Source organism: Rhodotorula toruloides (genome assembly GCF_000320785.1).
Source record: "Rhodotorula toruloides NP11 unplaced genomic scaffold Scaffold26, whole genome shotgun sequence".
In the NCBI taxonomy this organism is placed as follows: Eukaryota; Fungi; Basidiomycota; class Microbotryomycetes; order Sporidiobolales; family Sporidiobolaceae; genus Rhodotorula; species Rhodotorula toruloides.
Genome location: NW_015622986.1, coordinates 190,394 through 216,692, shown reverse-complemented (window position 1 = coordinate 216,692; position 26,299 = coordinate 190,394). Strand labels below are relative to the sequence as shown.

Sequence of the window (26,299 nt, the reverse complement as noted above, 5' to 3'; positions counted from 1 at the left end):
TCCCTTGTACAGATGTCACGCGCTCTTGACGCCCCTCGAATGCAACCTGATCCCTCCCACCCATCTACCGGTCCTTCTTCCTCCTCGCATGCTTCTCATCCGCACTCTCATCCGTACTCGATCCCGTTCCCGTACTCGCATCCGTCCCCGTACTCTTCTCGTCCTCGGAATCGGACTCGGTCGTCGTTTCTCGGTGCTTGCGACTCCTCGAGCTGTCGCTGAAGCGTTTCCTGCTTGACCGCTTCTTCGAGTGTCGCTTGTGCAGCGGGTGCGATTCTGCGGAGTCGGCAGCCGCTCACGCATCAGCAAGTAGCCTCGAAGCGGAGGAGAGATACTGAGCGAGACGGGCGCGCTGACGCACCCGAGTCTTCCGAGTCAAGGACGGCTTTGAGGTGCGCTGAGGGGTCTGCCGAAGGGCGCTTGCGGCAGCACATGCAGCTGAGAGCGAGCAAGAACGTAAGCGAATACGCAAGCGCAGCGAAAGGAAGACTGACCCGACGAGGACGGAAGCGAGGATGATAGCGGCTGCGACGCCGACGCTGCCATTCTCAAGTGTCGGCTTGCATCGCTCGTATCTTCAGCGCTGAGAATGGAAGACGCACATCACGAATCCGAAAGTCCCGGTACTCAGTCCGCCAACGCTCGCGCCAGAAGACCCGGTCGCAGACGGAGCGACCGAGACGATCGTTGCGACGCCTTGCGGGAAGGTGTACCCTGCGCAGCAGGCTGACCATGAGTGGGTCTCCCAGACGGTTTGAGTCTTGTTTGTCGTGAAGCGGAGGCCTGCGAGTGAGAAGGATTGGTTAGGAAGGTCGAGAGGGTTTCGCAATGATCAGGCTTGCGCACCAGTGAAGTACAGCTTTTTCGGTTCGTCTGCGATAGAGTAAGCGGTCAGCGGCTGGGGGCGACGACCGAGACGGACAAGGATGGACGAGAACGCACTCGGCGAATTGACAAGCTGGATCTCGTGAGAGTCGTATCCAAGTCCCTGCATTTGGCACGACCCTGCGTAGGGCTGGAAGTGGTTGCCTGAGCCGTATGCGTTCCACCAGCCTGTTGCATTCCACTGCGAAGTGCCGATCCTGTGAAAGCAGGTCAGGTCCTTTCTGCGAAAGCTCGCGAGACACCGAGACTCACGAGCAGCCGAAGACGCCCGCTTGAACACCTGTAGCGCCGTCTGTTTGCGAGGAAATAGATTAGCGCGGTCCGCACGGAAAGGACATGGGCAGTAGTCGACGAACAGACCTGGACGCTGTCACCTGTGTGTGCGCAAGGGTCAGCCTGCCGAACTTACGCTGTCGAAAGTCACGTCGAAGCGTACCAGTGAAGGTGTACTTCATGTAGCATCCTTTGCCGGTCGCCGTGTGCGCGGTCAACGAGTCGGTCAAGCTCTCTTGCTGCCAGGAGTCGCCTTCGAGCGGACAGCCGTATCTGCGACGAGTACAACGGTGAGCAAGACCTCCTGCCGTTCGAAGTCGACGCTAGTTGGGCGCACTCGATGGAAGAGTCTGAGTGCACGACTATAGTCGTGAGGTCGTCCGAAAATGCCGCCATTCCGCCCGACGTCTTGGTCGCCCATGGCGCAGTTGCAGGATTTGTTCCCGTCGAGTTCACCGTTGCCATGATACCGTGCATACCGACCCCCATACCTTGGGGAACTTCGTTGCTTGCGGGTGTGGTCGTCTTCGTCGGCGGAAGGGTAGGTAAAGGCGCCGACGTCGTCTCCGCCGAGTCTCCCGCCTTTTCGGCCGACGCCTTGGATGCCACCGCGCTCAGCGCCTCCGCGACATTGAAGAGGTTGACGGTGCTGGACTCTGCCGCAGACGCCAGGCGAGAAAGCAGGAGGAGCGACACCGCAAGCGGGACTCGTCGTCGCATGGTTCAGTAAGCTGTGCAGGTGGAGCAGCGCCAACAGCAACTGGGGAAGGAGGAGAGAGGCAACGGCGGGGAGAGAAGAGGAGTGTGCAAGTCCGTCGGGTTCCGCGGATCCTCGGGGAGGCCAGAGCGTCGAGACCTCGTTCAGCCGTGTCGAATCGTGAAGTTGGGCACGAGAATCAAGAGAACACGGCAGGCTGGAAGTGACTGGCGCAACGTAGCACGCAAGGCGATCAAGACATGGATCGCTTTTCAAGCCCGACCTCGCAGGTCGTCGTCGCTGTCGCTCGAGTCGCTCGACGAGCTATCTATAGGGTCTCGCGCTGAGGAACGAGATCAGTCTTGACTGGAGAGAGAATCTGGGGGCAGCGTACGCACCCATAAGTCCAGCCTGCTCGCCTTTCGCCTCGCCTCTCGGACGCGCTGATCTCCGCCCGTCCCCCTCCTTTGGGCTGCTCCGTCCCAGTCCGAACCATTCGAGATCCGTAGATCGCCCTTCAGCTAGTCGGCGAGCGTTGCGCGCTTGAGCGAGGACGAAAGACGCTAGGACAGTGACGACAAGTGTCGTAAGGAAGAGGGAGGTGATGATAGCGCCTGCAGGAGGCATATTAGCGAGTGCTCAAGATGAAGGGAGAACTCAGGCTGACCGATCTCTGCAAACGAGAGATACCCGTTCTCGACTTCTCCTCCTTCGCCAATATCACCCTGAGCCAACGCCGCAGCCGCCGATGCAATTGAACCTGCTTTTGATGGTGACGAGGAAGACTGTGCAGTCGCAGAGGCGTAGACGGTCTCAATCACGGTTGTAGTGTAGAGCGGTTCAAGCGAAGTCGAGGAAGAGGAGGAGAAGGAGGACGCCGCCGAGCGCATGACGGCGAGGGGCACTGTCGGCACGATCTGAGGCGCCATAGCTACTGTGAAGAAGACGAGAGCAGTCGACCGAGGCGAGTGAAGCGAGTTCTTATTGGTAAGAGGCAAAGAGACGAGGGAGCGAGGATGAGGTCCGTCGGTGTCCGCGGAGCGACGGGATGGCGGATGACGGGCGGACGACGAGGGGGGAAGAACGGAAAGCGTTTGAAGCGATGCTGTGATGGAGCGATTGAATAGATAGCGCGATACGTGCGACTGCAAGAGAACGACGACAAGGTGCGAAGACCTTGATCTTGGTTGAGCGACTATCTCTGAACGGTGAGTGCGTTGCTGGCGATGTCTGCGATGGATGGCGTGTCAGCGAGAGTTGCAAGGCGGAAAGAGAAGCGCGAGGACGTACGCCAGTCGAGCTTGTCGGCCCACTTGCCAGGCAGGATCTCCGAAATCTCCTGCACGTCCTTGTCGCCGCGACCCGACAGAGTCTGCGGGTTCATGAACGATGTCAGCATCTCTTGCGCTTCGACGGGAAGCGGTCAAGCAGGAGCGAGGCCCAACCGGCGGGCAACGAAGCGAGAGTCGCCTACGCACCATGACGATGTTGGCCTCCTTCGGCATGATCTTGGCGAGCTGCATCGTCGCCCAAACCGCATGCGCCGTCTCAAGCGCAGGGATGATGCCCTCCATCTGAGTGCAAGCCCTGAACTCTCGCAGCGCCTCTTCATCGGTCGCCGAGATGTACTCGCCGCGCTTCGTCTCGTGCAACCAAGCGTGCTCAGGACCGACGCCCGGGTAGTCGAGACCGGCGGAGATCGAGTGCGTGCCGAGGATCTGGCCGACCTTGGTCTGGAGGATGTACGTTCGGACACCGTGGAAGACGCCCTTGGTGCCGCGCGAGATGGTCGCCGAGTGTCGCTCCGTGTCGACGCCTGCGAGAGACGAGTAAGCTCAATTTTCGAAAGCGGGAAAGATGGCGAACGCACCCTCGCCAGCCGCCTCAACGCCTACGATCCGGACAGAGGTGTCGTTGATGAAGGGGTGGAAGGTGCTGCCAATGGACGTCAAAGGCTTTGATCAGCAAGCCTATCACAAAGAAGAGAAGGCGAGTGAAAGTCGCTTCGTCGCGCAACTCACCCAATCGCGTTACTTCCGCCTCCGACGCACGCCACCACCGCGTCAGGCAACTTGCCCATCGCCGCCTTGAGCTGCTCCTTGATTTCGGTGCCGATGACGGACTGGAAGTCGCGGACGATGGTCGGGAAGGGGGCGGGACCGATTGCTGAGCCGACGAGGTAGTGCGTCGAGGAGAGGTTCGTCACCCAGTCGCGCATCGCTTCGTCTGCGCAGAGAGAGCTGGTGAACATTGCTCGTACTCGGTTGGCGAGGAGGAACCGGCGACTCACTGATCGCATCCTTGAGCGTCTTCGTCCCGCTCGCGACAGCCACCACTTTGGCGCCCAACATCCTCATCCTGAACACGTTCAAGCTCTGCCTCCTCACGTCCTCCTCGCCCATGTACACGACGCACTCGAGTCCGAACTTGGCGCAGGCAGTGGCGGTCGCGACGCCGTGTTGTCCTGCACCGGTTTCGGCGATGATGCGTGTTTTGCCGAGGCGACGGGCGATGAGGATCTGGCCGATGGCGTTGTTGATCTGCGAAGCGATGCACTTGGGAATTAGCCGCCGTCCGACGAGAGAGGCGCCCGTCCGCCTCGCCCACTCACCTTGTGCGATCCCGTGTGGTTCAAGTCCTCGCGCTTGAACCAGATCTTCGCGCCTCCACAATGCTCCGTCAACCTGCTCGCCTCATAAAGCTGACTCGGGCGGTTAATGTACCCTAACTCGCCATGCCACTCCTTCCAGAACTCGGGATCGGCGCGGGCGACCTCGTATGCGGTTGATAGCTCCTTCAGAGCGCCGTAGAAGGGCTCGATAACGTATGCGCCCCCGAAGTCGCCGAAGCGCCCGCTTGTCAACGCCGAATCTTCCGGCTCGTCCTGCTCTGCTAGGGCAACGTTCGGAAGGGTACGCTCTGCAAGCGGCGTCGCCCGAGTTCGACTGCTCGAAACTTGTCGACAGTAGGCCTCGACGGCGGACACGGCAGCTGTTGCGCCATTCTTGAATGAGTCTTGTATAACGGCGACGAGCTGAGAACCCATCACGACCCCCTCGGCGGAGCGACCAACCTCTTCAAAATGTGCGCGAGTCGTCACGCCGAAGCCGACAGCGAGAGGTAGCGGACGGTCGAGCACGCTTCGGATGCGGCAAAGGAGCGGCGAGAGCAAGGCTGAGATGGAATCCGAGACGCCGGTAGGTCCCATCTTGGACACGACCTGAGCAAATACGATGCATGAGAGCGTGCTGAAAGCGTGAGAACAATCGATGCGCACGTAGTTGAACGAGTCGGCGATCGAGGTGAGGTAGCGAATACACTCGAGCGATGTCGAAGGCGCGATGAGAGGGACGAAAGACATCCTGTTGAGCTCAAGCGCATTAGTCATCTGGGTCTCGACTGCTAGAGAGCTCGAACGAACCGCTCTCGTGCGCAGACACTGCGAAAGTCGACAGCTTCTTCGGGCGGCAAATCGACGATGATGAAGCCGTTCGCACCGGCGCTCTTTGCATCCATAATCGCCTGCTCATCGCCATAAGCGTGAAAAGGATTGTAGTAGCCTGTAGCCCGGAGGAGTGAGCTTGAGAAAGGATGGGAGAATGAGGCGAGGCGAACCCATGAGGATGACGGGCGCTTTCAGACCTTGTGAGCGCGCCACCTTGACGAGTTGGAGGCAGCGAGCGTAGTCGACTCCATGTCCGAGCGCGATCTGGGCAGCGGGTTGCGCGCAGGACCATCAGTAACGCCGGAAGAAGAGTATTCGTGCGTCGGGACGGCCCTGCTATCCCTCGTGCCGACCTCCCGGTCGTCTGCCAGCGTCGAACCCCGAGCGCCATACACACCTATTCTTCCGGCTGCATCCATTCGCGACGCCAGCAGGAGAACCGAATCCATCGTACTCACCTTGTTGCACTCCTGAATCGCCTTCCCGTCCGCCAACGGATCCGTGAACGGCACTCCCAGCTCGATAACATCCGCTCCTCCGCGCTCCATGGCGAGCATGAGGGGTACGGTGGCATCGACTGTGGGAAAGCCGGCTGTGAGGAAGGTGATGAAGGTTGGCGAGTTCTGCGGCGGCTCGAGGGCGATCGTGAGGATTGTGAGGGTCGTGAGGACGGCGATAGAATCGAGAGAGTGTTCGTCGAAGACGGCGTGTCGAAAGAAGGAGGAGGAGCGTGCATGCGAGTTCGGTCGATTGTCAGCGCGTGAGCAGGAGGGAAGAGCAGCGACCGCTGAAAGCGCACGCACCCGTTCTTCGTTCGCCTTGAACGTATCCTTGATGTGCTGCGACATGATGCAAGTCCAGCACACGGTGAGAGGAGAGAGACAGAGCGAGAGACTAAAGTAGTGCGAGCGAAACGATGAAAAGATCCGGCGGCGTCCGCGGACGACGCGCTCGCAGCGGAGATTTAGTTCAGCCAGCAAGGAGACGAAGGAGCGGTGAGAAGCAGCAAAGCTCGGAAAGTCAGTAGAGCGATGGCGGAATACGTACGACTGCAAACGAACGACAAGTTGCGAAGACTGCGATTCTACTTGATTTTGGTGTTCATGTTCAGCGACGCCATCTATCCCTGAACGGTGTTGGCGTTGCTGTCGATGTCTGTGGCAGCTGGCGTGTCAGCGAGAGTTGCAAGGTGGAAGGAGAAGCGCGAAGACATACGCCAGTCGAGCTTGTCGGCCCACTTGCCAGGCAGGATCTCCGAGATCTCCTGGACGTCCTTGTCGCCGCGGCCTGAGAGGGTCTGTAGCCGTTCGAAGCGGTCAGAGTCGCTCGACCACCGGCTCGAGTAGCCGACACCAGGGCTGCGCGGGAAGCGCGAGCAACAAGGCGAGTCGCGAGACGCACCATGACGATGTTGGCGTCCTTCGGCATAGTCTTGGCGAGCTGCATCGTCGCCCAAACCGCATGCGACGTCTCGAGCGCCGGGATGATACCCTCCATCTGGGTGCAAGCCCGGAACCCTCGCAGCGCCTCCTCGTCCGTCGCCGAGATGTACTCGCCGCGCTTCGTCTCGTGCAGCCAGGCGTGCTCAGGGCCGACGCCCGGGTAATCGAGGCCGGCGGAAATCGAGTGCGTGCCGAGGATCTGGCCGACCTTGGTCTGGAGGACGTACGTTCGGACGCCGTGGAAGACGCCCTTGGTGCCGCGCGAGATGGTCGCCGAGTGTCGCTCCGTGTCGACGCCTGCGAGAGACGAGTAAGCTCAATTTTCGAAAGCGGGAAAGATGGCGAACGCACCCTCGCCAGCTGCCTCAACGCCTACGATCCGAACCGAGGTGTCGTTGATGAAGGGGTGGAAGGTACTGCGAACAGACGTCGAAGACAGCGATCAGGAAGTCTATTACAGAAACAAGAGAGACGAGTGAAAGCCGCTTCGTCGCCCACTCACCCAATCGCGTTGCTTCCACCACCAACGCACGCCACCACCGCGTCCGGCAACTTGCCCGTCGCCGCCTTGAGCTGCTCCTTGATCTCGGTGCCGATGACGGACTGGAAGTCGCGGACGATGGTCGGGAAGGGGGCGGGACCGATTGCTGAGCCGACGAGGTAGTGCGTCGAGGAGAGGTTCGTCACCCAGTCGCGCATCGCTTCGTCTGCGCAGAGGAGAGCGTGTCAGTAGGCTCCAGGTACCCACCTAGAAGGACGCTCCGCGGGGAATGCGGACGCGCTGCTCATCGCGGACCCAGAGGAACCGACGACGCACTGATCGCATCCTTAAGCGTCTTCGTCCCGCTCGCAACAGCGACCACCTTAGCGCCCAACATCCTCATCCTAAACACGTTCAAGCTCTGCCTCCTCACGTCCTCCTCGCCCATGTACACAACGCACTCGAGTCCGAACTTGGCGCAGGCGGTGGCGGTCGCGACGCCGTGTTGTCCTGCGCCGGTTTCGGCGATGATGCGTGTTTTGCCGAGGCGCCGGGCGATGAGGATCTGGCCGATGGCGTTGTTGATCTGCGAAGGCGACGAACTCGGAGATCAGTCGTCGTCCGACTCGACGTCTGAGCGAGAGAGACCGCCTCATCTACGCCCACTCACCTTGTGCGATCCCGTGTGGTTCAAGTCCTCACGCTTGAACCAGATTTTGGCGCCTCCACAATGCTCCGTCAACCTGCTCGCCTCATAAAGCTGACTCGGGCGATTGATGTACCCAAACTCTCCCTCCCACTCTTTCCAAAACTCGGGATCCGCACGCGCATCCGCATACGCAGTCGTCAGCTCCTCCAGCGCGTCGTACAACGCCTCGGGGACGTAGGCTCCTCCAAAGTCGCCGAACCGCGCAGCCTTTGCGACTTTTTCCTCGACGGAAGCGATCTCCTTCGCCTTGTCGTCTGCGGACACGACGCGCTTGGGGAGCGGGGCAGCACGAGTCCGGTTGCCCGAGACTTGTTGACAGTACGCCTCGACGGCCGAGACGGCCGCTGCCTGACCGAGCTGGAACGAGTCCTTGATGATGGCGACGAGCTGGGAACCGATGACGACGCCGTCTGCGTCGCGGCCGACTTCTTCAAAGTGGTCGCGGGTTGAGACGCCGAAACCGACGGCGAGAGGAATGGGGCGGTTGAGCAGACCGCGGATGCGCGAGAGCATGGCGGAGAGAGAGGAGGAGACTTTGTCCGAGGCGCCGGTCGTGCCCATCTTTGAGACGACCTGCAAGAGCGTACGAGGTTAGTCGACAGCGGGAAGGTGGGTGGAAGGAGCGCGCGCACGTAGATGAACGAGTCGGCGATGGAAGCGAGGAACTTGATGCGCTCGGTCGAGGTAGAAGGGGCAATGAGGGGAACGTAGGACATGCTGCGGGTCGCACAAGGCATCAGTCTTGTTCATTCACTTGTCGGAAGGAGAGTACGGGTACACACCCCTCGCGCGTGCAGATCTTGCGGAAGTTGACCGCCTCCTCCGGGGGCAAATCAACGATGATGAACCCATTCGCTCCTGCGCTCTTGGCATCCTGAACCGCCTTCTCTTCTCCGTGCGCAAGAAGAGGGTTGAAGTAGCCTGTTGCGGGCATTGTCAGTTGGGTAAGGTGGAGGAGGGACCTAGGACGGACCCATGAGGATCACGGGCGTCTTCAAGCCTTGCGAGCGCGCCTCCTTAACAAATTCGAGACACCGGGTGTAGTCGACCCCTTGGTCGAGGGCGATCTGCAGGGAGCGAGCCGGAGGTCAGAATCGCCTCGGCTGGACTGCCTTCCTCTTGCCTATCTCCGTTGTCGCTCGAGGCAACTACTTTCCAGCTCATGAACAGACTGCCCGTCTGCCCGTCCAAGCGAAAGAACCGCCTGAAAGCGAGCGAACTCACGTTGTTACACTCCTGAATCGCCTTTCCGTCCGCAAGCGGATCCGTGAATGGCACTCCGAGCTCGATGATATCCGCTCCTCCGCGCTCCATGGCGAGCATGAGGGGTACGGTGGCATCGACTGTGGGAAAGCCGGCTGTGAGGAAGGTGACGAACGCGGGGGAGTTCTGTAACCCGACGGGAGGGGTGCGAGGAAGCGGGGACGGGTGGGAAAGTATGTTGAGTTGGGTTGGGAGGTCAGGCGAGGGCGGTAGAGCGGCGCGTGGGGTGTGAGAGCGAGAGTGAGTGCGTGCGATCGGGAGGAGAGCTGGATGGGAGAGAGATGCGCACCGAGTCCTCCTTTGCTGTGAATGTGTCCCTGAGGTGCTGTGACATGTCTGTGTGTGCTGCAAGAGTGCAAGAGAGAGCGAGCAGCGTGTGGCCGAGGGTGAAGCTGGTCGACGGCGGAGGGAAGCGGACTTCGCAGCGAGCGCTTGAGGCCGTTCACGCCAGGGGGACACTGCCAACACCTCTTCTCTTGCATGCAAGTCAAGACACAGTCAGTCAAGCGTATTCTCGCAACCCCAGCAACGAGTCAACCGAGCAGCGGAGACGAGCGAAGCGGGCAAGGTCGTTGGACTCGAGGAGGAGGATGGGGGAACGGAATTCTGGTCTTGTCACTGACTGCTGGATAGTCCTACAACCGCACACAGGCGAGCACGCACAGACGACGAGCACGACGGGCTCAGACCTGCCACTGCTGCGCCTTGCACCAGTCCTTCCAGCTGTGCACCTTGCCCTTGAGGATCTTCTGGCTCGGCTCGATACTCTTCCCGCCGTAGTCTGCCCAACACCCGCATCAGCCACGGCTCAAGTCAGAGAGGGGGAGGGGACGAGCAGACGCACAGCCGTATCCGTCGAACCAGCGCAACATCTCGAGGAGCTCTTCGCCTGCTTTGGCGTGATTGCCCGGAAAGTTCGCGAGGTAGTCTGCGTCGGATTGCTGGACGAAGCGAGCTTTGTGGCCAGTGACTGTGCGCGTCCCACTCACACTGTCAGTCTTCGCCGAGGAGCAAGAGGGTGGGGTGGGAAGGAGGGACGCACCCTCTGACCACTGCTTGACCATTTCCTCGACGCTCAACTCGTCACTCGCAGCAAGGACGTCCCCGCCCTCCTTCACCAGCTTCTCATCCTCCAACGCCGCACGCACATAAGCGCCATAGTCCTCCTTCGTAGCGAGCAGCGCGATCTTCGCCTCCGGTCGCACCGGGAACGAGAAGAGCACTTCGTCGGCGTTGGAGGAGGAGCGACGGGGACCCATGGCGCCGCCGAGGAAGTTGGTCATGTAGCAGCCGGGCTCGACGTTGAGCACCGTCAGGCCGCCGACCGAGCGAGCGTACTTGGTGACCTCGGCCTGCGGGCGCCCAACCAACCCAGTCATTAGCCTCCATGTTTGCCGCAGTGAACTCAAGCGAGATCTCGCCAACGCACCTTCGAGTCAAAGTGCTCGACACCCGCAACTTTCCCCCCCGAAACCTCCTTCGCGTTCTCCAACCCGCTCCAAACAAGCGTCTTGACGCCTGCGTCCTTCGCAGCGTCGACGATCGCGCGTCCTTCGGCTACTTCTTTGTCGTAGGACATGTGGGACCAGAAGTTGGTTAGGCCCTGCGGTTGGAGCAGAGTGAGTGGGAGTTAGCGGTTTGCGAAGCGTGCGAAGGTCCCTCTCCTCCCTTCTTTCTCGCCAGGCCAGGAGATCAAAGAACGACTCACAAACACCACCTCGCGTCCCTTGAACGCCTGCTCCAAACTCTTGACATCCGCCGTGTCGCCCTTGACAATCTCGACGCCCTTCTGCTCAATCTCCTTCGCGTTCGGCTTGGACGGGTCGCGCGTCAAAGCTGCGAGTTGGTAGGGTTTGTCGGAGGCTAGGAGGTGAGTGAGGACTGAGCCGCCCTGTGCACGCCGAGGATCAGCGAGTGAAGTGGGGGAGATGGGACGGGAGACGCACCTGAGCGCCGGTTGCGCCCATGATGAGGACCTTGGGACCGGTAGACTGTGAAGCGACCATTCTTGTTCGTGTAGCTGAGAATGAGAGTCGGAGAGACGTGTGCATCCCGAGGAGAGAGAGGAGAGAAGCGAGAGCGGGATCGTCGGGCAAAGGTGGGGACGGGGTTATTCAGCACGCGTAACCGGGTTGGCAAGCGCACAAACCAGCCAACGGAAACTCTGTGTTGTCAGCCGCGGAGTGAGCGGGCGAACGTGCGACGAGGAGGGGCAGATATATAGGCAGTCGACTGGAGAGCGCCGTGAGTGCGAGGGATCGGCGACTATGGTTCGACACACGGCGAGCAAAGCGCACAGGGGACGAAAGACGAGCGGCTACGGACGCCGCGATGGCAGGTTGCGGAAGAGGGGAAGGGGAGCGTCCTCGCTCGCGGAGGAGTCCACCGGCGGCAACGACGCTGCGGGGCTATCGCGGAGCAAGCGAGGGAACAAAAGCGTCACTGGAATACGATAGTGACCTCGGGAAGACAAGCGACGACGTTGAGAGGCGAGAGCAAGCAAAAACCCCTCCTCTTTCGGTCAGAAGGGTGTTGTTGGGCGTGAGGTGCGGCGTAGGAGGAGCGAGGTTGACGAAAGGAGAGGACAAACCTCTTTGCGGTTCGCAGCGATTGGTCAGGCGGAAAAAGCGAGTCGGCGGAATTAGGGAGGAGAGAGAGGGAGACAAGAGGGAGAAACAAGCGGGGATGCGATTGGCAAGTAGGAAAGCGGGAGGACTTATTGAACGCTGCGTGAAAACGTATCATTCACAAGCCAGAGCGCCTCCTCAAATTCGCACTTGCGATCTGGCTCTCGAGGATGACTGACTGACGAAGAGAATCGATACAACAAGCTGTTCGCGCTACGAACCAAGTGTCCTTCCACCGTCACCTCCCTGTATCACCAGCATCTCTCACTCCAGCCGCTCGAGGTACTCCAGCCGGTCGAGGATGACCTGCTTGCTCGTTTCCTCGACCTCACCCGCTAGGAAACACTCGTCGAGGATCGCGTAGACTTTGTAGAAGTTGAAGACGAGGTCGAGCTCGCAGACGTTGCCGAAGAAGGCGTCTGCCCGTGTGAAGCCAGACGATGTCAGTCCTGTACGCGCGCGAAAACTTGCGAGATGAAACGACGAAAGAGAAGGAAGCGAGACGGACCGAGGACCTCGACGAAGAGGTGGATCGCCTCGAGCCATACGAGCTCGTTGTCGTTTGCGTCGACGCAGAAGCTGAAGAAAAGGCCGGCATAGCGGCGGTAGACGAGCTTGTAGTTGCGGAACTGTAGAGAGTTCAGGGTTAGTTCAACCCGACCCCGTTAAGAACGACGTCACAGCAAATGCGAAGCCGTATCACCATGTCGTCGTCGTCAAGCAGGAGCGTCGAACTCACCTCAACAAAGTTGCTCTGGTACTTTTGGTCTCGCGGCGCGATCATCCTGTGCACCTCGCCTCGTATCCGCGCCTTCTCGTCCTCTTCGTACGGTACGTAGAACTTGGATAGCCGAGTCTTGCCTTGCCGGTTCTGCAAGGGAACGGAGGTCAGCGAGGTCAGCGAGGGTGTGGGGGTGGAAGGAAGAGAGAGCGCGCCTGGACCAGGATGAAGCGGATCATGCTAGCTGTTCTCCTTTGCTCGGTCTCGGGGATCTTGCTTGGATACTAGCGCAGGAACTCTTGAGTGGAAGGAGTTGCGACGCGTGAGAGAGGGTCGAGCAAGTCGTTCAGCGGCTGTCGAGTCGCTCTGGGGGCGAGCAGGACTGTCAGCCGGGTCGCGCGGTGCACCGCGGTCGTTCAAGCTGCTCACCTGGGCCCTGCAAGCCTTCGTGTCCGTCGTTTTAACCCCGAGGTCCGACGAAGCGATGAAGTCTGAACCGCTGGATGAGTCGCGTTTGGCGGGCTGTACAAGCCAGCTAGTCGTTCAAGCAAGCTGCCAAAGCAGTACGCGAGTCCAGCAACAGCGCAGCGATGCGCAGGTGAAGTGCCGAAACCTAGACTTCCTCGCGACCTGTGGGTCGTCCTTGAAGGGTTCACACACTCTGCTCGTGCTTGTCTGGCTTGATTGGTAGATGCTCGTACGCTCTCAGCGAACTCTACTGCGGCACTTGAACCAAACCGCCGCGAGGACCGCTCGATCCGCCGCCCGTCTCCACTTTACTCCCGCATACACGACTCCTCGCACGCTTCCTGCACAGACTCGCCAGTTCTCCAACACAGCCCATCCCTACTCGCAGCCCAAGCCGACGCCCATCATGCCCGCCGCGGACCCGTCCACCTACCCTCGCCCGCCCGTCCCCCCTCCCCGCTGGACCTCCTACGATGCCTCGCGCATCTCGTCCCTCGTCGACTCGACCCTTGCCGACGCCAACTCCTTCCTCGACTCGCTTGTCGCCGTCCCGAAGGAGCAGCGGACCTTTGAGTCGATCGTCCGCCCTCTCGCGATCAAGATGGGCGAAGTGGACCGCGAGATCGAGCCTGGCCTCTTCATGCAATATGTCCATCCTTCGAAAGAGATTCGTGATGCGTCGGTCGAGGCGGACAAGAAGGCGCAGGAGTGGAGCCTCGAGATGTTGACCCGTCTCGACATCTATGAGGCCCTGCTCGATGCGCAGGCGCACACTGAGAAGGAGGGCGTCAAGCTCAACGATGAGGAGAAGCGGTTACTGGAACGCCTCGTCCTGGAGCGGAAGAGGAACGGTCTCGGCTTGTCGGCGGAGAAGCGGAAGGAGTACCTCGAGGTGCGCCCAGTCTCCCCCCTGCCCCATACCTTCTGCTGACTCACTGTGCTCGCCTCTAACAGCTCAAGAAGAAGATCATGGGCCTCGAGATCGAGTTCCAGCGGGCGTGTAATGAGGAGAACGGCTTCCTGCTGTTCACGAAGGAGGAGCTTGAGGGCGTCCCAGCAGACGTGCTGTCCGGCTACGATGAGGTCGAGGAGGGCGGCGTCAAGAAGCTCAAGGTGACGCACAAGACGCCCGACATCACGCCCATCTTCAAGTACGCCGCCAACGCCGAAACTCGCAAGCGCGCCAACCTCTCGTACGAGGCAAAGACGCTCGCGAACGCATCGGTCCTGAGCGACATCGTCAAGCTGCGGCACGAGGCGGCGCAGCTCCTCGGTTACAAGAACCACGCCGAGTGGGTTCTCGAGGTCAAGATGGCGAAGAAGCCGTCTGAGGTGCACGCGTTCCTCGAAGACCTCGAGTCGAAGCTCCGCCCGCTCGGTCTCAAGGAGCGCGAGACACTCCTTGCCCTGAAGAAGGAGGAATGCGAACAGCGCGGCTGGCCGTTCGACGGCAAGTTCAACCTCTGGGACTACCGCTATTACGATCGCCTGCACGTCGAAAAGACGCTGGACCTCGACGACAACCTCGTCAAGGAGTACTTCCCCGTCTCGCACATCGTCCCGGCCATCCTCGACGTCTACAAGGAGCTTCTCGGCGTCGAGCTCATCCCCGTACCGAAGACGGGAGAGGCGGGAGGCGAGACCTGGCACGCGGACGCCGACATGTACGCCGTCTGGGAGGCCGGTCAGGCAGGTAAGGACGGCGCCTTCCTCGGATACATGCACCTCGACCTCTTCCCTCGCGCCAACAAGTACGGCCACGCGGCCGTCTTCCCCCTCCTTCCCGCCTATACTTCGCCCGAACACGGCCGCCAGTACCCTGTCGTCGCGATGGTCGCCAACTTGTCGAAGCCGACGCCCGGTCGTCCGGCGACGATGAAGCATGGCGACGTCGTCACGTTCTTCCACGAGGCGGGACATGCGTACCACGGCCTGCTGTCGAAGACTAAGTTTGCGCGCTTCCACGGTACCGCTGTCGCACGCGACTTCGTCGAGGCGCCTTCGCAGATGGTGCGTCGCGTTCCTCTCCCTCAACGCTTGTCCACACGCTGATCTCGCTGTCTCGGTACAGCTTGAAAACTGGTGCTGGGAGCCTCACGTCCTCCGGATGATCTCGTCGCACTACGAAACGGGCAAGAGCCTGCCGCAAGACCTCATCGAGAAGCTTATCAAGTCGCGCACGGTCGGGCAAGGCTTGTTCAACCTCCGCCAGCTCTTCTTCGGCAAGGTGCGTTGCGTGTCGAAGTCTGCGCCCCATGATGCGGTGTCTTGACCATTCTGCTCGCCGGCGCAGTACGACATGGCGCTTCACACGGACAAGTACAACCTCTCGCCGGACGAGATGAGCAAGCTGTGGTGCGACCTGCGCGAGGAGACGAGCTTGGTGACCATTGGGGACGAAGTCGTCGGCGGACAGTCCGGCTTCGCACACATCGCAGGCGGCTACTCGGCAGGAGTTCGTCCCTTTCTCGCTCGCTCATCCTGCTTGGCGGATCCCCCAGACTGACGGGCCTCCATTGGCAGTACTACGGCTACCTCTGGTCGCAAGTTTTCAGCGCCGACATGTACGAGACGGTCTTCTCGAAGGACCCGATGAGCAAGGAGGGCGGTCAGCGGTACCGCAAGGAGATCCTGCAGCCCGGTGGCTCGCGGTGCGTTTCCTCGCTTCCCAACTTCCCCGCTTGTGAAGAATAGCTGATGAAATTGCACGCAGCGACGAGATGGACTCGCTGGTCAAGTTCCTCGGACGCAAGCCCACGAACGACGCGTTCCTCAAGAGTCTGCTCGGTTAGACAAACGCCAGCCCTTTCGTCGCCCTCGCAATACCATGTAACACTGCCGTGCACATCCCCGCCCTGCATCAAGATCCCCTTTTGTCCATCCTGCACGCATCGTCCTTGACCTCCCTCTCACTCGCTTGAAGCTTGCTCCTCTCGCGCTCTTACGCCTTCGCAGGCATGTTGCGCTTTCTCTTTACTTCCGAAGCGTCGTCTACGCTGCTCTCGCGATTCAGGCAAGCCGTACGAAAGCTCGACACTCGACTCCGGCCTTCTCCTCCTCATCTTGCGCCCATCTCTCCGGACCCTCACCCGCTTTCGCTGCGCCACCGCACCATGCCATCAGTCGACACCGAGCCTGCACGTCCCAGCCTGCGCAAGGCAATTGCCCAGCTCCCTCTGCCATCTGTCCCCGCGCTGTCCGCGTCGACCTGGCGAACGCACTCCTCCTTCCACTCAGCTCGATCGTGGGCATTCGAGGCGCCCGAGGGAGAGGGAATCCTGGACTACGAACGAGCAGAGGCGCGTACAGAGCGCTTCCTGACCGTCACTGCACGCTCAACCCCCTTCGCTCAACAGCATGTCGGCGACGCTCTCCTGGGCGCTGAGATCGCTTTGCTGATCGACGAGCAGTACCCACGGCTAGTCACAGGCGTGCGAAGCGTGCGTAGCTTCGAAGACATTGTTACGAGGGATGCTCACCCTCGCCTCGTCGCAGCTCGTTAAGGCTTGCCTCGTCGAAAACATCACTCTCGCCCAGATATCGCAGCGCCTCGGACTCCCCGAACAGATCCTCTGCTCCTACGGCCAAGGGGCGTCCATACGAGCCAACCCCGGCGTCCAAGCCTGTGTCTTCGAAGCCTTCCTCTTCTCTCTTCACGCAGAACAAGGCGCCGAGGCGATGCGAACGTGCATTCGCGCCATCTACTCGCCTCTGCTACCTGCCACCGTCGAAGCGCTGCGCCCGCTCTTCGTGTCGGTATCTTCGACGAACGGCGCCATCAACTACGTCGGCCAGCTGATGGAGTGGTCGATGAAGAAGGGTTGTCCTGGGCGGAGCGTGCAGTTCAGCCAGAGTCAGCGGAGTGGCAACCTTCCTCGCAATCCATCATGGGTCGTCGAGTGCACGGTGTCGGACGCGGCGAGCGGAATAGGCGGGCAGACTTTCGTCGGGACAGGCACGACGATCGCGAAGGCGAAGAACGAGTGGGTCGGCGGTTCCGTCTTCTCTCGATTCGCTCTGTGAGCTGACAATTTGTACGTACGCAGAGCGGCAGAAAAGGCGTGTTCGGCTTTCGCAATCGCAGCCTGAATCGCCTCCCGCCGGTCCGTCGAGGGATTTGCTGGTCCTCCTCCTTTCCTCAGTCGTGTGCGCTCTGCTACTCTACAACCCGGCTCAGCTCTCGCCTTATCCGTCCCTCCTGGCGAGCTATGGCGTCCTCCGAGAACTCTCCCGCCTCGTCCGCCGTCAGCGACGCAGTCGCGCAACTCCCTCTGCCCGCCATCCCGGCGCTTGACGGCGCCGCTTGGTGTACGCACACGTCGTTCTACGGTGCGCGTCATCGACCGTTCGAGGCGAACGCGGGCGAGGACGTGCTCGACTACGAGCGACTCGAGGTGCGCATCCTAGTTTCGTCCGGCACAGGCAGCAAAGACTGACCATGCGTGGAGCGCTTTGCAGCATGTCGGCGACGCTCTCCTTGGCGCAGAAGTCACGCTGCTCGTACACACGCTGTTCCCCCGTCTCGTCGTCGGAATCCGCACGGCAAGTCCAGTCAAAATCTGGCGCCGAGTCAACATTCCGTACTGACCTGTGCTTCGAACAGCTCGTCAAATCCGACCTCGTTTCGAACCAAACACTGGCGCTCATCTCCTCGCGCCTCGGCTTTCCCTCGCAGCTCAGAGCCGCCGCCGCCCAACTCTACCAGCTCCGCAACAATCCTCTCGTTCAGGCATCAATGTTTGAGGCCTACCTGGCTCAGTTGCACGTCGAGAAGGGCCACGCCGCCTTCCAACTCTTCGTCAATTTGCTCTTTTCCCGGCTCGTCCCGGTTGTTGTCCAGGCGGTCCGTGCCGCAAAGCCCGCGGCGCCCGCCATCCCGTCTATCGGAACGGTCAACTACGTTGGTATGCTGATGGAGTGGACTCCGCGAATGAGGGGACGAGGTGGACGGACTGTTACCTTCACTCCGAGCCGTCGCGGCGGGCTGGCCCCCCAGCCGCTGTGGGAGCTTTCCTGCACGGTGCAGCAGCACGAGAGGCAAGGAGTGACGGACACGAGGGAATATGATGGGATGGGCTCGACTGTTGCCGAAGCCAAGCGCCAGTATGTCCGCCACATCCTGACTTCGCGGGATGATCCGCTTTGGCTCACACTGCCTTCACGTGCAGCGCAGCATACCAGGCGTGCCTCGACCTCGGCCTGATTTAGCCTCACAGACGAAGCAGTACAGTCTTGCCATCAGCCCGCTGTTCCTTCCCGGACGGCGGTCCTCTCGTGCTCCGACACTCGACCTTGTCGCTATCGCTCTCAGCGCAACACGGCCTCGTCAGCTGCTATTGTGACGAGACGGGAAGGGGACACAGAGACAATAGGAGGCGGAAGACGGCTTGGGAAGAAGGAGCAGAGGGACGGCAGGTCATGCCTTTGACTTCGCCGCTGGTCGTTGGCTTGGGTGAGGGTCGTCAGGGTCGTGAGCGTCGTGAGAGGTTGTGCTTTTCGAGATGAAGCTGTGCTGGAGCGGGAGCTCTGGAGGAGGAGAACAGGAGGAGAACGAGCTGAAAACGGAGTCCGCGGATCTTCCGGTTCGCTTGCCGCCTCGCCATCTCGCCTTGCTTCTCTTGCACGTTCTCTTATAAGACCTACCGAGCCGCTCCTCCTCCTCGTTGCGCTTGACCTTCCTAACCTCGCTTCTCCATGGCCTACGGGACGTACCTGCACCGTCAGGCCGCTGCTGAGCGAGACTCGCAAGTCGACCATGTCACGTCGTGGATGTCGGTGCGAGACTTCGCTTCCCTGAACCCCCTGCTTCAGGCTGACCTCGACTTCTCCCTCCCAGGACCGCGACCTGTACCAACTTTGCCTTGTCGTTCTTTCGGTGCTGCTGCCTCCTGCGGCAGTGTTCCTACAGCGTGGAGCTGGTCAGTCTGTTCGTCGCCCGAGCGGGGACGATAGCAGCTAATCTCGTCCTCGTGTGCGCAGGCGGCGACCTGCTTGCGAGCTGCTTGCTCACGTTCCTCGGCTTCTTGCCAGGCCTCGTGCACGCTCTGTGAGTCTAATTCGGTTCACGGAAGGACTTGGGCTGACAGAGAAAACCGATGCTTGCTTCCCCCCTCGCAGCTACATAACCTTCAAAGTACGTCGCGGTTTATCCCCTCCCTCTCCGCCTTTCCCTGATTTTTAGTCCCGCAGTACGAATCTGCTATCGTCTACAACCCGGAGCACTACGCCCACTCGACGCTCGAAGAAGCCTCGCACGCTCCGCTCACAATGGACGAGATTCTTCGTGCCGCCAGCGACGGGGACCGGCGAGAGAAGGAGCGCATCAGGCGTGAGAAGGGAGGTGCGGAGGCTTCCGACCTTTCGAGCGACGAAGGTGTCGGCAAGAGCCGGTACGGCTTGACGAGGACGCCCTCCTACCGCTCAACCGCAACTGGTCCGCCCGCTTACGACGCGCATGGCCCGTCAGACTCGGAGGACGACTCGGCGAGGTACAACCGGTATGCGTCGATGAGCGAGAAGTCGATGGGCAAGAGGCGGGCGCGGTCGAGCTCGAGGCGCCGGGGCGAGGACTGGGTGTAGCGTCGCGACCATCTCGTAGTCTTGCGAACATCCTCCTCATCCCGCCACACGCTCTCGCTCGTCTTGCCCAGGTCGCTTAGTCACTCGCTCACTCTTGAGGTTCAGTGCGGTCGCCTGTCAAACGAGCGATGTTGCAGCGGAAGCGATGGAATGGAACATAGGAACAGTACGGAGAGGTCAAGACGGCTTGGGAAGAAGGTGAAAGGGAGGGACGGCAGATCACGCCTTCGATTTCGCCGCTTGTCGTGCGGCCTGAATGAGTGGGGTGAGGGTCGTAAGGGGTTGTGACTTCGAGATGAAGCTGTGCTGGAGGAGTTGTGCGGCGTCGGGTCGCTTATCCGTGTCGACTTCGAGGGCGACGCCCAGAAAGCTGCGGAAGACGACCGACAGCTGCTCGGCGTTCGGGATGGCCGGCGAGCCCGTCGTCGCGATGAGGTAGAGCGCGCGGAGGGGCGCCTCGTTGAGGTACGGCGGCTCGCCCTCGATCATCTCGATACACATGATGCCGAGCGACCAGACGTCGACCTTGGGACCGTACTCCTTGCGCGTGACGACCTCGGGCGCCATCCAGTACGGCGTGCCGACCATCGTCGTCCGCTTGGCGTTGTCGCCTTTGATCTGGGCGCAGAAGCCAAAGTCGGCTGTGAGGCGAGCAGAGTCAGCGACAACAAGCGAGACAACCAAGAGCGAGAGCAACGCACTGAGCTTGATGTCGCCCTGCATGCTGAGGAGGATGTTGTCGCTCTTGATGTCGCGGTGGATGACGCCGTGCTCGTGGAGGTGCTTGAGGCCCTGGAGGACCTCGCGTGACACGGCGGCAATCTGGCCTTCGGACATGATATTCGCCGTGACGACGTCGGTCAAGCTGCCGCCCTCCATGTACTCCATGACGACCCAGAGGTCGTTCTTGACGAGGAACGAGTCGATAAAGTTGACAATGTTCTGATGCCGCGACTCCTTCATGACGAGGATCTCGTTGATGATGAGGTCCTGCTTCGGCTGCTGCTCGAGGTTCATCTGCTTGATCGCGACCGACATGTTCGTGCCGACCTGATACGCCGTGTAGACGCCGCCCGACGCTCTGCGTGCGGACAGGAGGTCAGCCAACTTCGCCCTCCGCGCAAGAACCGACCGCACTCACCCTTGTCCGATCTTGACGAGGTTGCGATAGAGCTTGGTCGGGTCGGCATCCGTACAAATAGCCTTGAGGCGCTCGACGATATCCGGATCCTTGCCCTTACTCTTCGGCTCCCTCCTTCTCGGCTGCGCACCAGGTCCCCCAGGCTTCGCCACATCCCCATCAAGATTCGCCGGCTTGCGCAGCGAAGGCTTGGTCGCGAGTTGTTGTTGCGCGGCGGGACCGGGAGGTTTAGGCGGAGCGGGACGGTGCGGAGCTGGAGGAGGTGCGGGAAGGGCGTTCCCCCCTGCCGCGCGCTGACTCTGCGCCCGCTCGAGTGCGAGCTTGGCCTTGTTGAGCGTCGAGGCGGCAGCGCTGGAAGGAGGCGGAGTCGGTGATGCCCGAGCGCTTTGTGAGCGGTACAGCGCTTCACCGGGCGAGGGTGCTCGTCGATCAGGCGAAGTCGGGAGACTGCCAGGTCCTTCGGCACCGAGTCGCTCGGCTGACCGTTCGCGCTCGTACCGTGACTGCTGAGACGACGGAGGCTGGGCGGGTCGTTGAGGCGCAGGCGCCGGTGCAACCCCAGGCGGCGGTCCAGGCGCCTTCCGCAGCGGCGGAGGCGGCGCAGCTCTCGGCTGCTCAAAGTTCCCCTGACCCGGACCCGGCGGACCCTGCCCTCCCTGCGCCGACCCAGACGCCTTGCGGAACTTGTCCCAGACGTCGTCCTGCTCTGCGCCGGGAGGGGCGGTGAGACCCTTCGTCGCGTCTTGGTAGAAGGCGACGATCTCGGCGACGGCTTGAGGATGCGCCGCTTGCTCTTCTCGCGAAACGCCGGCATTCTGCAGGAGCTGCTGCCACTCTTTCGGGAGACCCTGCGGGTGAGAAACGGTGTGAGCGGCCGAGCGGGTCTGAGGGAAGACGTCGAGACTCACGGTGAACTCGCCGGTATCCGAGTTGAACCCGACGTGCGTGAGGTGAACCGGATCATAAGGCGTCGAGATCTCGACCTTCCTCCCTCCCCCTCCTCCCGTATTCGAAAAGACATCCGCTGCGCACACCAACACCCATCAGCTCGCTTCAACCGAGGAGAAACGGAGCGGAGTGGAACGCACCGAAAAAGCTCCCAAAGCCTTTACTCTTCTTCCCCTCTTTCGTCGTCCCCGCGCCGTCCCTCTCACCGCTATACCTCTGCCCGGTACCCGCACTACTCGCCGTGCCCGGCGTACTCGTCCCCTGCGCCGCTCCTTCTGCCGAAGCAGCGCGCGTCCCGGCTGCGGAAGTAGAGACGTAGTCGGTCCCTTCGCTCGAGGGACGGTGCGTGAGGGCTGCGCCGCCAGGTGAGAGACCGCCTGGGGAGGGGACGGCGAGCGAGGGAGGACGACCTGATGAGGAGGAGGTGTCGAGCATCGAGAGGTTTGTTGCGGCTGAGGTGGCGGGGTCGGTGAGGAGCGAATAGGACTGGGCGATCGAATGCGAGGGTTGGTGGTGTGCGTATGGAGGCTGGCTGGGGCGCGAAGAAGCGGGAGAAGAAGACGAAGGAGAAGGAAGCGCATCGGACATGTCGCGGTAGGAATGCGACATCCCGCTCGAGGGATGAGGGGGTCGTTTCGGCGGCGCGGCGGGCGGAGACGAGTCGTCGTTGACCATCTCCCACGATCCGCCGGGGAGGTTCGAGGTAGCGCCGGGATAGTTTCGTGCGGGCGAAGAAGCGGCAGACGAAGCGGACGAGGCGGGAACAGGCGGCGCAGGTCGGCTAGGCTGGAACGACGCAGACGAGTTCGCTGAAGCGAACGGCGGTCGCCCGCTCGAAGGGAGGTAAGAAGAACGAGCTGCGCCGCCGCCATACGAGTTGCGCTTGTTGTCCGCGTCGTAGACATGCCCGTTCGTCGAGCCAGGCGGAGCAGGCGCGCTCCGTCCAGGCTGTAAATTCAGGCGCTGCTGTTGCTGCTGCTGTTGCTGGGAGGACGAGCTAGCAGACGGTGGCTCCTGCTGACGCTGCTGCTGCTGCTGTTGGTACTGATACGCCGCAGCCTGCGGATTCTGCAGCGCCATCGGTCCACCAATAGTCCTTGAGCCGCTCGACCCCGCCGCTCCAGCACCCGCCGTACTGAACGGAGCCGGCACTCCCGTGTATGCGCCAGTCCCGCTCGAGCCTGGTCGTCGACCGACGATCGAGACGGGTTGCGCGCCTGTCGAGGGATGTCGGTGCGTGTGGAGGGATGGCATTGATTTGGCGGTGCGGAGAGAAGGGAACGGGAGGTATGATCGGAGGGAGCGGGGCGAAAATGGAGGGCGGCGGAGAGTGCGCGGAGATGGAGCAGGCGAGACGAGAGTGTCAAGGTGCGAGTTGGGCGGCGGCGTGTTTGCGGTTTGCAGGGGTCGGCAATCGCGAGTTAGGACGATGACGGGTGTAAGGGGTGCGGCAGATTGGCGCAAAGCGGGCGAAGAAGCGCAGGTTGAGAGCCGGGTCGGGTGAGGACGACGGCGGCGTTCGAAGAGGGACAGACGCGGGTTTCGAGGGGATGAGGGTGCGTGCAAGAGCATTGTCAGCGTTCGCTCTCGCGCCCTGGCACTCGTTCGACAGTCCACGCAGCGCGAGAGAGCAGGGCGACCCTCGCCTTCTCGTCATCCGACCCCCGCCCGGCTAGTCCCTCGAGTGTCCTGCCGCGAGCACCCCTCGAGACGTGACGCTGTTGCTCATGCGCGCCCTGTGCACCCGTATCTCGATCTGACGCGCCTCATCGTCCGGCGAACGAGCCTTGAGCGGCGTGCGCGGACAGTGCGGGCCCAGCAGAGAGCGGGGGAACGCTCGACCGTGCCCCTCCTCACGCCGCGAAACGAGGTCGAGAGGAGCGAGTGCGCACCTGTGAACGAGTCCTGGTGATGCCTGATCACGGGCGGGGGGTTCTTGGGCGGTGGAGTCGGCGCCATCGCTTCGAGACGAGGGTTGTTGTCTGGGACGAGATCGAGGGTGGTTGGGCGCGCTGGTTTGCCGTGTGTGTAGGGGTGCGAGTCGAGTGTGCACTGTCCAGCAGCGTGTGCCTCGATCTCGTTGCCTCAGCCAGAGTCCAGCAGTCGTCGTTGCGTTGGGCAGAGAACAAGGGGAGGCTGGACTTGACCAGACTCGCCTTCCTCTCTCGTCCTCTCGCTAGCTCTGCCTCCCTGCTCGACCTACACCCACACAGCACTCGCCTGACTCTGCCACATCCCAGAACCAGCGAGCCGCGCGATGCCGTCGTCATCTCGCACTCGCATGCTCTCCTCCCCGCCCCTTTGTTCGCGGACGAGATGAAGCTCTCGGGGTGGATCGAGGGTTTTTGTGACATCTGCCGAGGAACGCTGTCGTCGCCTGGGACTCCCCGGACTGTCGGGTCCACGTCGCTGGCCTGGCTCAACCTCCTCGACTCATCGCTTTCATCCCTGCTTCACCCGCTCACCGATCAAGCAGCCCAACACGACCGCTTTCTATGCACGAAACCCGATATGCTATACCAGTACACCCGCCCTCCTCTATCCATACACCCTTTCTATCCCCTCCCTCTGCTCCTCCCCCCTGGACAAACCTACACCCACTGCGTCCCCTTCGCTCTAACCTGACACCCCCTCGCAACCGCAAGCAACCCCGCGCCAACCAACGTCGCGCACCCACCAAAGACACAGACGCCGAGGTAGTTTGCCTCGCCTGAAGAGGTTCGGGGCGTCGCACCCAAGATGGCGCCGGCTACTGGGGAGCCGATGAGGGAGGCGAGGGCGACGAATTGGAAGCCTAGACCGGCGCGGACACTGCGAGGGAAACGGAGTGAGTTAGCGGGAGGAGCGAAGGAGGAGCGGGAGGGAGGAGAGGACACACCCGAATTCGCGGACGCTTGCGGAGAGCGAGATGAGCGACGGGGCCATGATCGTCACTGTTCACCACACCAAGATCAGCATCTCCCCTTCTCCTTCTCGGGGGAGGAGCTGGCACTAACCCCAAGCCCCACTCGCCGCCCCAAACACGACACAAAACGCGACCGCTCCACCCGTCGACGTCGCCCCAAGCATGGCGAAAATCATCCCGCCTATGAGCGTCGTGACGGGTACGGCAACGGTCAAGTTTCCGAATTTGTCGGCTGCGACGCCGATGCTTACGCGGGAGAGGCAGGCGGCGGCGTTGAGAATTGGGAGCTGCGTGATGAGGGGTGTGAGTGCTTAGGGTGTGAGGGAATGGAAGGAGAGGGAGGCGTACGGCGTAGGTCACGACTGTAGGACTCGCGCCGTGGTCCTGGACGAACACTTGGACGTAGAAAATCGGAATGAACATCTATCAGGGCCAACTCGTTAGCCTCGCTCATCTCTAGCAAACGAAAGCGACCACTCACGCCCAGCATGACGAACGCGCATCCCAAGCACGCACACCACGTCGCCGGCTGCTTGAGGAAGCTCGAGATGAGCGGTAGCGCTGGAGGAGGTTTGCGAGGGGGGATGTCGTTCCTGGGTCGCATGAGGATGTTGGCGAGGAGGAGGAGGGCGACGTGGATGTAGGCGACTGCGAGGAGGAGGGTTAGCGGAGGAGAGAAGGAGGGGAGGGAGGACGAACGGATACGGATGCCGAAGGGGAAGCCTCGCCGAGGGAAGACGTGGTTGGTGATGATGGGGAAGACGACGGCCTGTAGGCGTACAGATCAGTCCGGAACGAGCGGGATAGGAGGATGAGCGACGCACTCCGAGCGCTGCACCGGCTGCTACGCTACCCATGAACGCGGTTCGCTTCTTCGGCGAAAAGTACGAGGCGACGCAGGAAAGAGTCGGGGAGAAGACGAGGCCGAGCGCCATCTGCGAGAAGCTCTGTCAACACGGAAGGCGAAGAGACGGGAGGCGATACTCACGCCCAGGCAGACGGAGAAGGATAGGAAGAGCTGGTAGTACTCGGTCGACAAGCTCAGCATGAAGATGCCGAGGCACCATAGGAGCGAACCGATGGGCAACTGGTAGCGGAAGTAGCCCGCGTCGAAGAGGCGGCCGGAGGGGAGGCCCATGATGAAGAGGATGAAGAGGTGGGCTGAGCCGATCCAGGCGATGCTGCTTGGCGTGTAGTCCTTCAGTTGGTTCTGCAGGTAGCGTACTGTCAGTGATCTGAGTGCGTAGCGCGAGAAGGAGGAGGAGGAACGCACACGCTGCCACTCATCCTGGAACGAGGCGTAGGTGTTCGACGTCCCGAAGGTGCAGAACAACACCAGCACTCCTCCGAGCGTCGTCATGTACGCCCTGCGCCCTCCATCAGGGAACGAAGGCGGCGCAAGCGGCTTCTCCTCGTCGACCTTCGCAACCTCCGGTACTCCCGCCTCTCCGTCGCCCTTGACGTCTTCTACGTCGTTCCCTCCCTTCTCGACGTCGTCTGCTGCGATGTGCGTCGACACCGGCGACACAGACATGCTGACGGAGCGGGTTCAAGGCGTGCCGCGATTTCGGCAGCCGCGGTGCGGTGAGGAGGCGAAGCGGGCGTTTGGCGAGCGCTGAGTCGACCCGGTTGGAGCAAGGTGAATCTGCAGTAGTCTTTCTGGTCGCCTGCAGCGCTCAGTGGGGCGCGAGGAGCAAGCACGACGCGAGAGCTCC

The 26,299-nt window shown here is 61.5% G+C and overlaps 11 protein-coding genes across 11 annotated transcripts; 4 read left to right on the top strand and 7 right to left on the bottom strand.

The window, feature by feature from the left end:
• Positions 1-64: 64 nt before the first annotated feature.
• RHTO_04215 (uncharacterized protein) lies at positions 65-2,784 on the bottom strand (the record flags this gene model as incomplete). Its single annotated transcript, XM_016417883.1, has 12 exons — positions 65-276; positions 362-438; positions 495-539; positions 603-783; positions 847-873; positions 943-1,082; positions 1,138-1,177; positions 1,242-1,259; positions 1,322-1,431; positions 1,496-1,814; positions 2,254-2,469; positions 2,523-2,784. 12 exons carry the CDS (start codon positions 2,782-2,784, stop codon positions 65-67), a joined length of 1,647 nt encoding a protein of 548 aa, XP_016270799.1.
• Positions 2,785-3,050: 266 nt separating this feature from the next.
• Positions 3,051-6,148, bottom strand: RHTO_04214 (tryptophan synthase beta chain; the record flags this gene model as incomplete). Its single annotated transcript, XM_016417882.1, has 12 exons — positions 3,051-3,085; positions 3,146-3,227; positions 3,334-3,671; positions 3,726-3,790; positions 3,877-4,081; positions 4,146-4,395; positions 4,467-5,075; positions 5,133-5,217; positions 5,277-5,415; positions 5,471-5,564; positions 5,759-5,923; positions 6,104-6,148. 12 exons carry the CDS (start codon positions 6,146-6,148, stop codon positions 3,051-3,053), a joined length of 2,112 nt encoding a protein of 703 aa, XP_016270798.1.
• A 272-nt stretch (positions 6,149-6,420) lies between these two features.
• On the bottom strand, positions 6,421-9,529 carry RHTO_04213 (tryptophan synthase; the record flags this gene model as incomplete). The annotated part of the gene is made up of 12 exons (XM_016417881.1): positions 6,421-6,455; positions 6,516-6,597; positions 6,702-7,039; positions 7,094-7,158; positions 7,245-7,449; positions 7,560-7,809; positions 7,894-8,505; positions 8,565-8,649; positions 8,715-8,853; positions 8,906-8,999; positions 9,157-9,321; positions 9,485-9,529. 12 exons carry the CDS (start codon positions 9,527-9,529, stop codon positions 6,421-6,423), a joined length of 2,115 nt encoding a protein of 704 aa, XP_016270797.1.
• Positions 9,530-9,878: 349 nt separating this feature from the next.
• Positions 9,879-11,201, bottom strand: RHTO_04212 (NmrA family transcriptional regulator; the record flags this gene model as incomplete). Its single annotated transcript, XM_016417880.1, has 6 exons — positions 9,879-9,976; positions 10,040-10,165; positions 10,238-10,547; positions 10,625-10,798; positions 10,904-11,086; positions 11,142-11,201. The coding sequence occupies 6 exons, from the start codon at positions 11,199-11,201 to the stop codon at positions 9,879-9,881; spliced, it is 951 nt and encodes a 316-aa protein (XP_016270796.1).
• Positions 11,202-12,086: 885 nt separating this feature from the next.
• On the bottom strand, positions 12,087-12,782 carry RHTO_04211 (AP-2 complex subunit sigma; the record flags this gene model as incomplete). Its single annotated transcript, XM_016417879.1, has 4 exons — positions 12,087-12,241; positions 12,331-12,451; positions 12,562-12,693; positions 12,759-12,782. 4 exons carry the CDS (start codon positions 12,780-12,782, stop codon positions 12,087-12,089), a joined length of 432 nt encoding a protein of 143 aa, XP_016270795.1.
• Positions 12,783-13,417: 635 nt separating this feature from the next.
• Positions 13,418-15,803, top strand: RHTO_04210 (saccharolysin; the record flags this gene model as incomplete). The annotated part of the gene is made up of 6 exons (XM_016417878.1): positions 13,418-13,903; positions 13,966-15,021; positions 15,083-15,238; positions 15,305-15,466; positions 15,535-15,662; positions 15,725-15,803. 6 exons carry the CDS (start codon positions 13,418-13,420, stop codon positions 15,801-15,803), a joined length of 2,067 nt encoding a protein of 688 aa, XP_016270794.1.
• A 321-nt stretch (positions 15,804-16,124) lies between these two features.
• On the top strand, positions 16,125-17,100 carry RHTO_04209 (ribonuclease III; the record flags this gene model as incomplete). The annotated part of the gene is made up of 4 exons (XM_016417877.1): positions 16,125-16,310; positions 16,368-16,451; positions 16,507-16,994; positions 17,058-17,100. 4 exons carry the CDS (start codon positions 16,125-16,127, stop codon positions 17,098-17,100), a joined length of 801 nt encoding a protein of 266 aa, XP_016270793.1.
• A 119-nt stretch (positions 17,101-17,219) lies between these two features.
• Positions 17,220-18,219, top strand: RHTO_04208 (double-stranded rna binding domain-containing protein-containing protein; the record flags this gene model as incomplete). Its single annotated transcript, XM_016417876.1, has 4 exons — positions 17,220-17,405; positions 17,470-17,511; positions 17,615-18,114; positions 18,180-18,219. The coding sequence occupies 4 exons, from the start codon at positions 17,220-17,222 to the stop codon at positions 18,217-18,219; spliced, it is 768 nt and encodes a 255-aa protein (XP_016270792.1).
• Positions 18,220-18,705: 486 nt separating this feature from the next.
• RHTO_04207 (protein of uncharacterized protein family UPF0057) lies at positions 18,706-19,590 on the top strand (the record flags this gene model as incomplete). The annotated part of the gene is made up of 5 exons (XM_016417875.1): positions 18,706-18,786; positions 18,848-18,929; positions 18,991-19,057; positions 19,129-19,144; positions 19,201-19,590. The coding sequence occupies 5 exons, from the start codon at positions 18,706-18,708 to the stop codon at positions 19,588-19,590; spliced, it is 636 nt and encodes a 211-aa protein (XP_016270791.1).
• A 219-nt stretch (positions 19,591-19,809) lies between these two features.
• RHTO_04206 (p21-activated kinase 1) lies at positions 19,810-23,638 on the bottom strand (the record flags this gene model as incomplete). Its single annotated transcript, XM_016417874.1, has 6 exons — positions 19,810-20,231; positions 20,292-20,671; positions 20,732-21,579; positions 21,640-21,755; positions 21,820-22,896; positions 23,572-23,638. The coding sequence occupies 6 exons, from the start codon at positions 23,636-23,638 to the stop codon at positions 19,810-19,812; spliced, it is 2,910 nt and encodes a 969-aa protein (XP_016270790.1).
• A 632-nt stretch (positions 23,639-24,270) lies between these two features.
• RHTO_04205 (MFS monocarboxylate transporter) lies at positions 24,271-26,118 on the bottom strand (the record flags this gene model as incomplete). The annotated part of the gene is made up of 9 exons (XM_016417873.1): positions 24,271-24,490; positions 24,558-24,612; positions 24,676-24,871; positions 24,933-25,007; positions 25,066-25,232; positions 25,284-25,353; positions 25,409-25,519; positions 25,573-25,794; positions 25,858-26,118. The coding sequence occupies 9 exons, from the start codon at positions 26,116-26,118 to the stop codon at positions 24,271-24,273; spliced, it is 1,377 nt and encodes a 458-aa protein (XP_016270789.1).
• Positions 26,119-26,299: the final 181 nt, after the last annotated feature.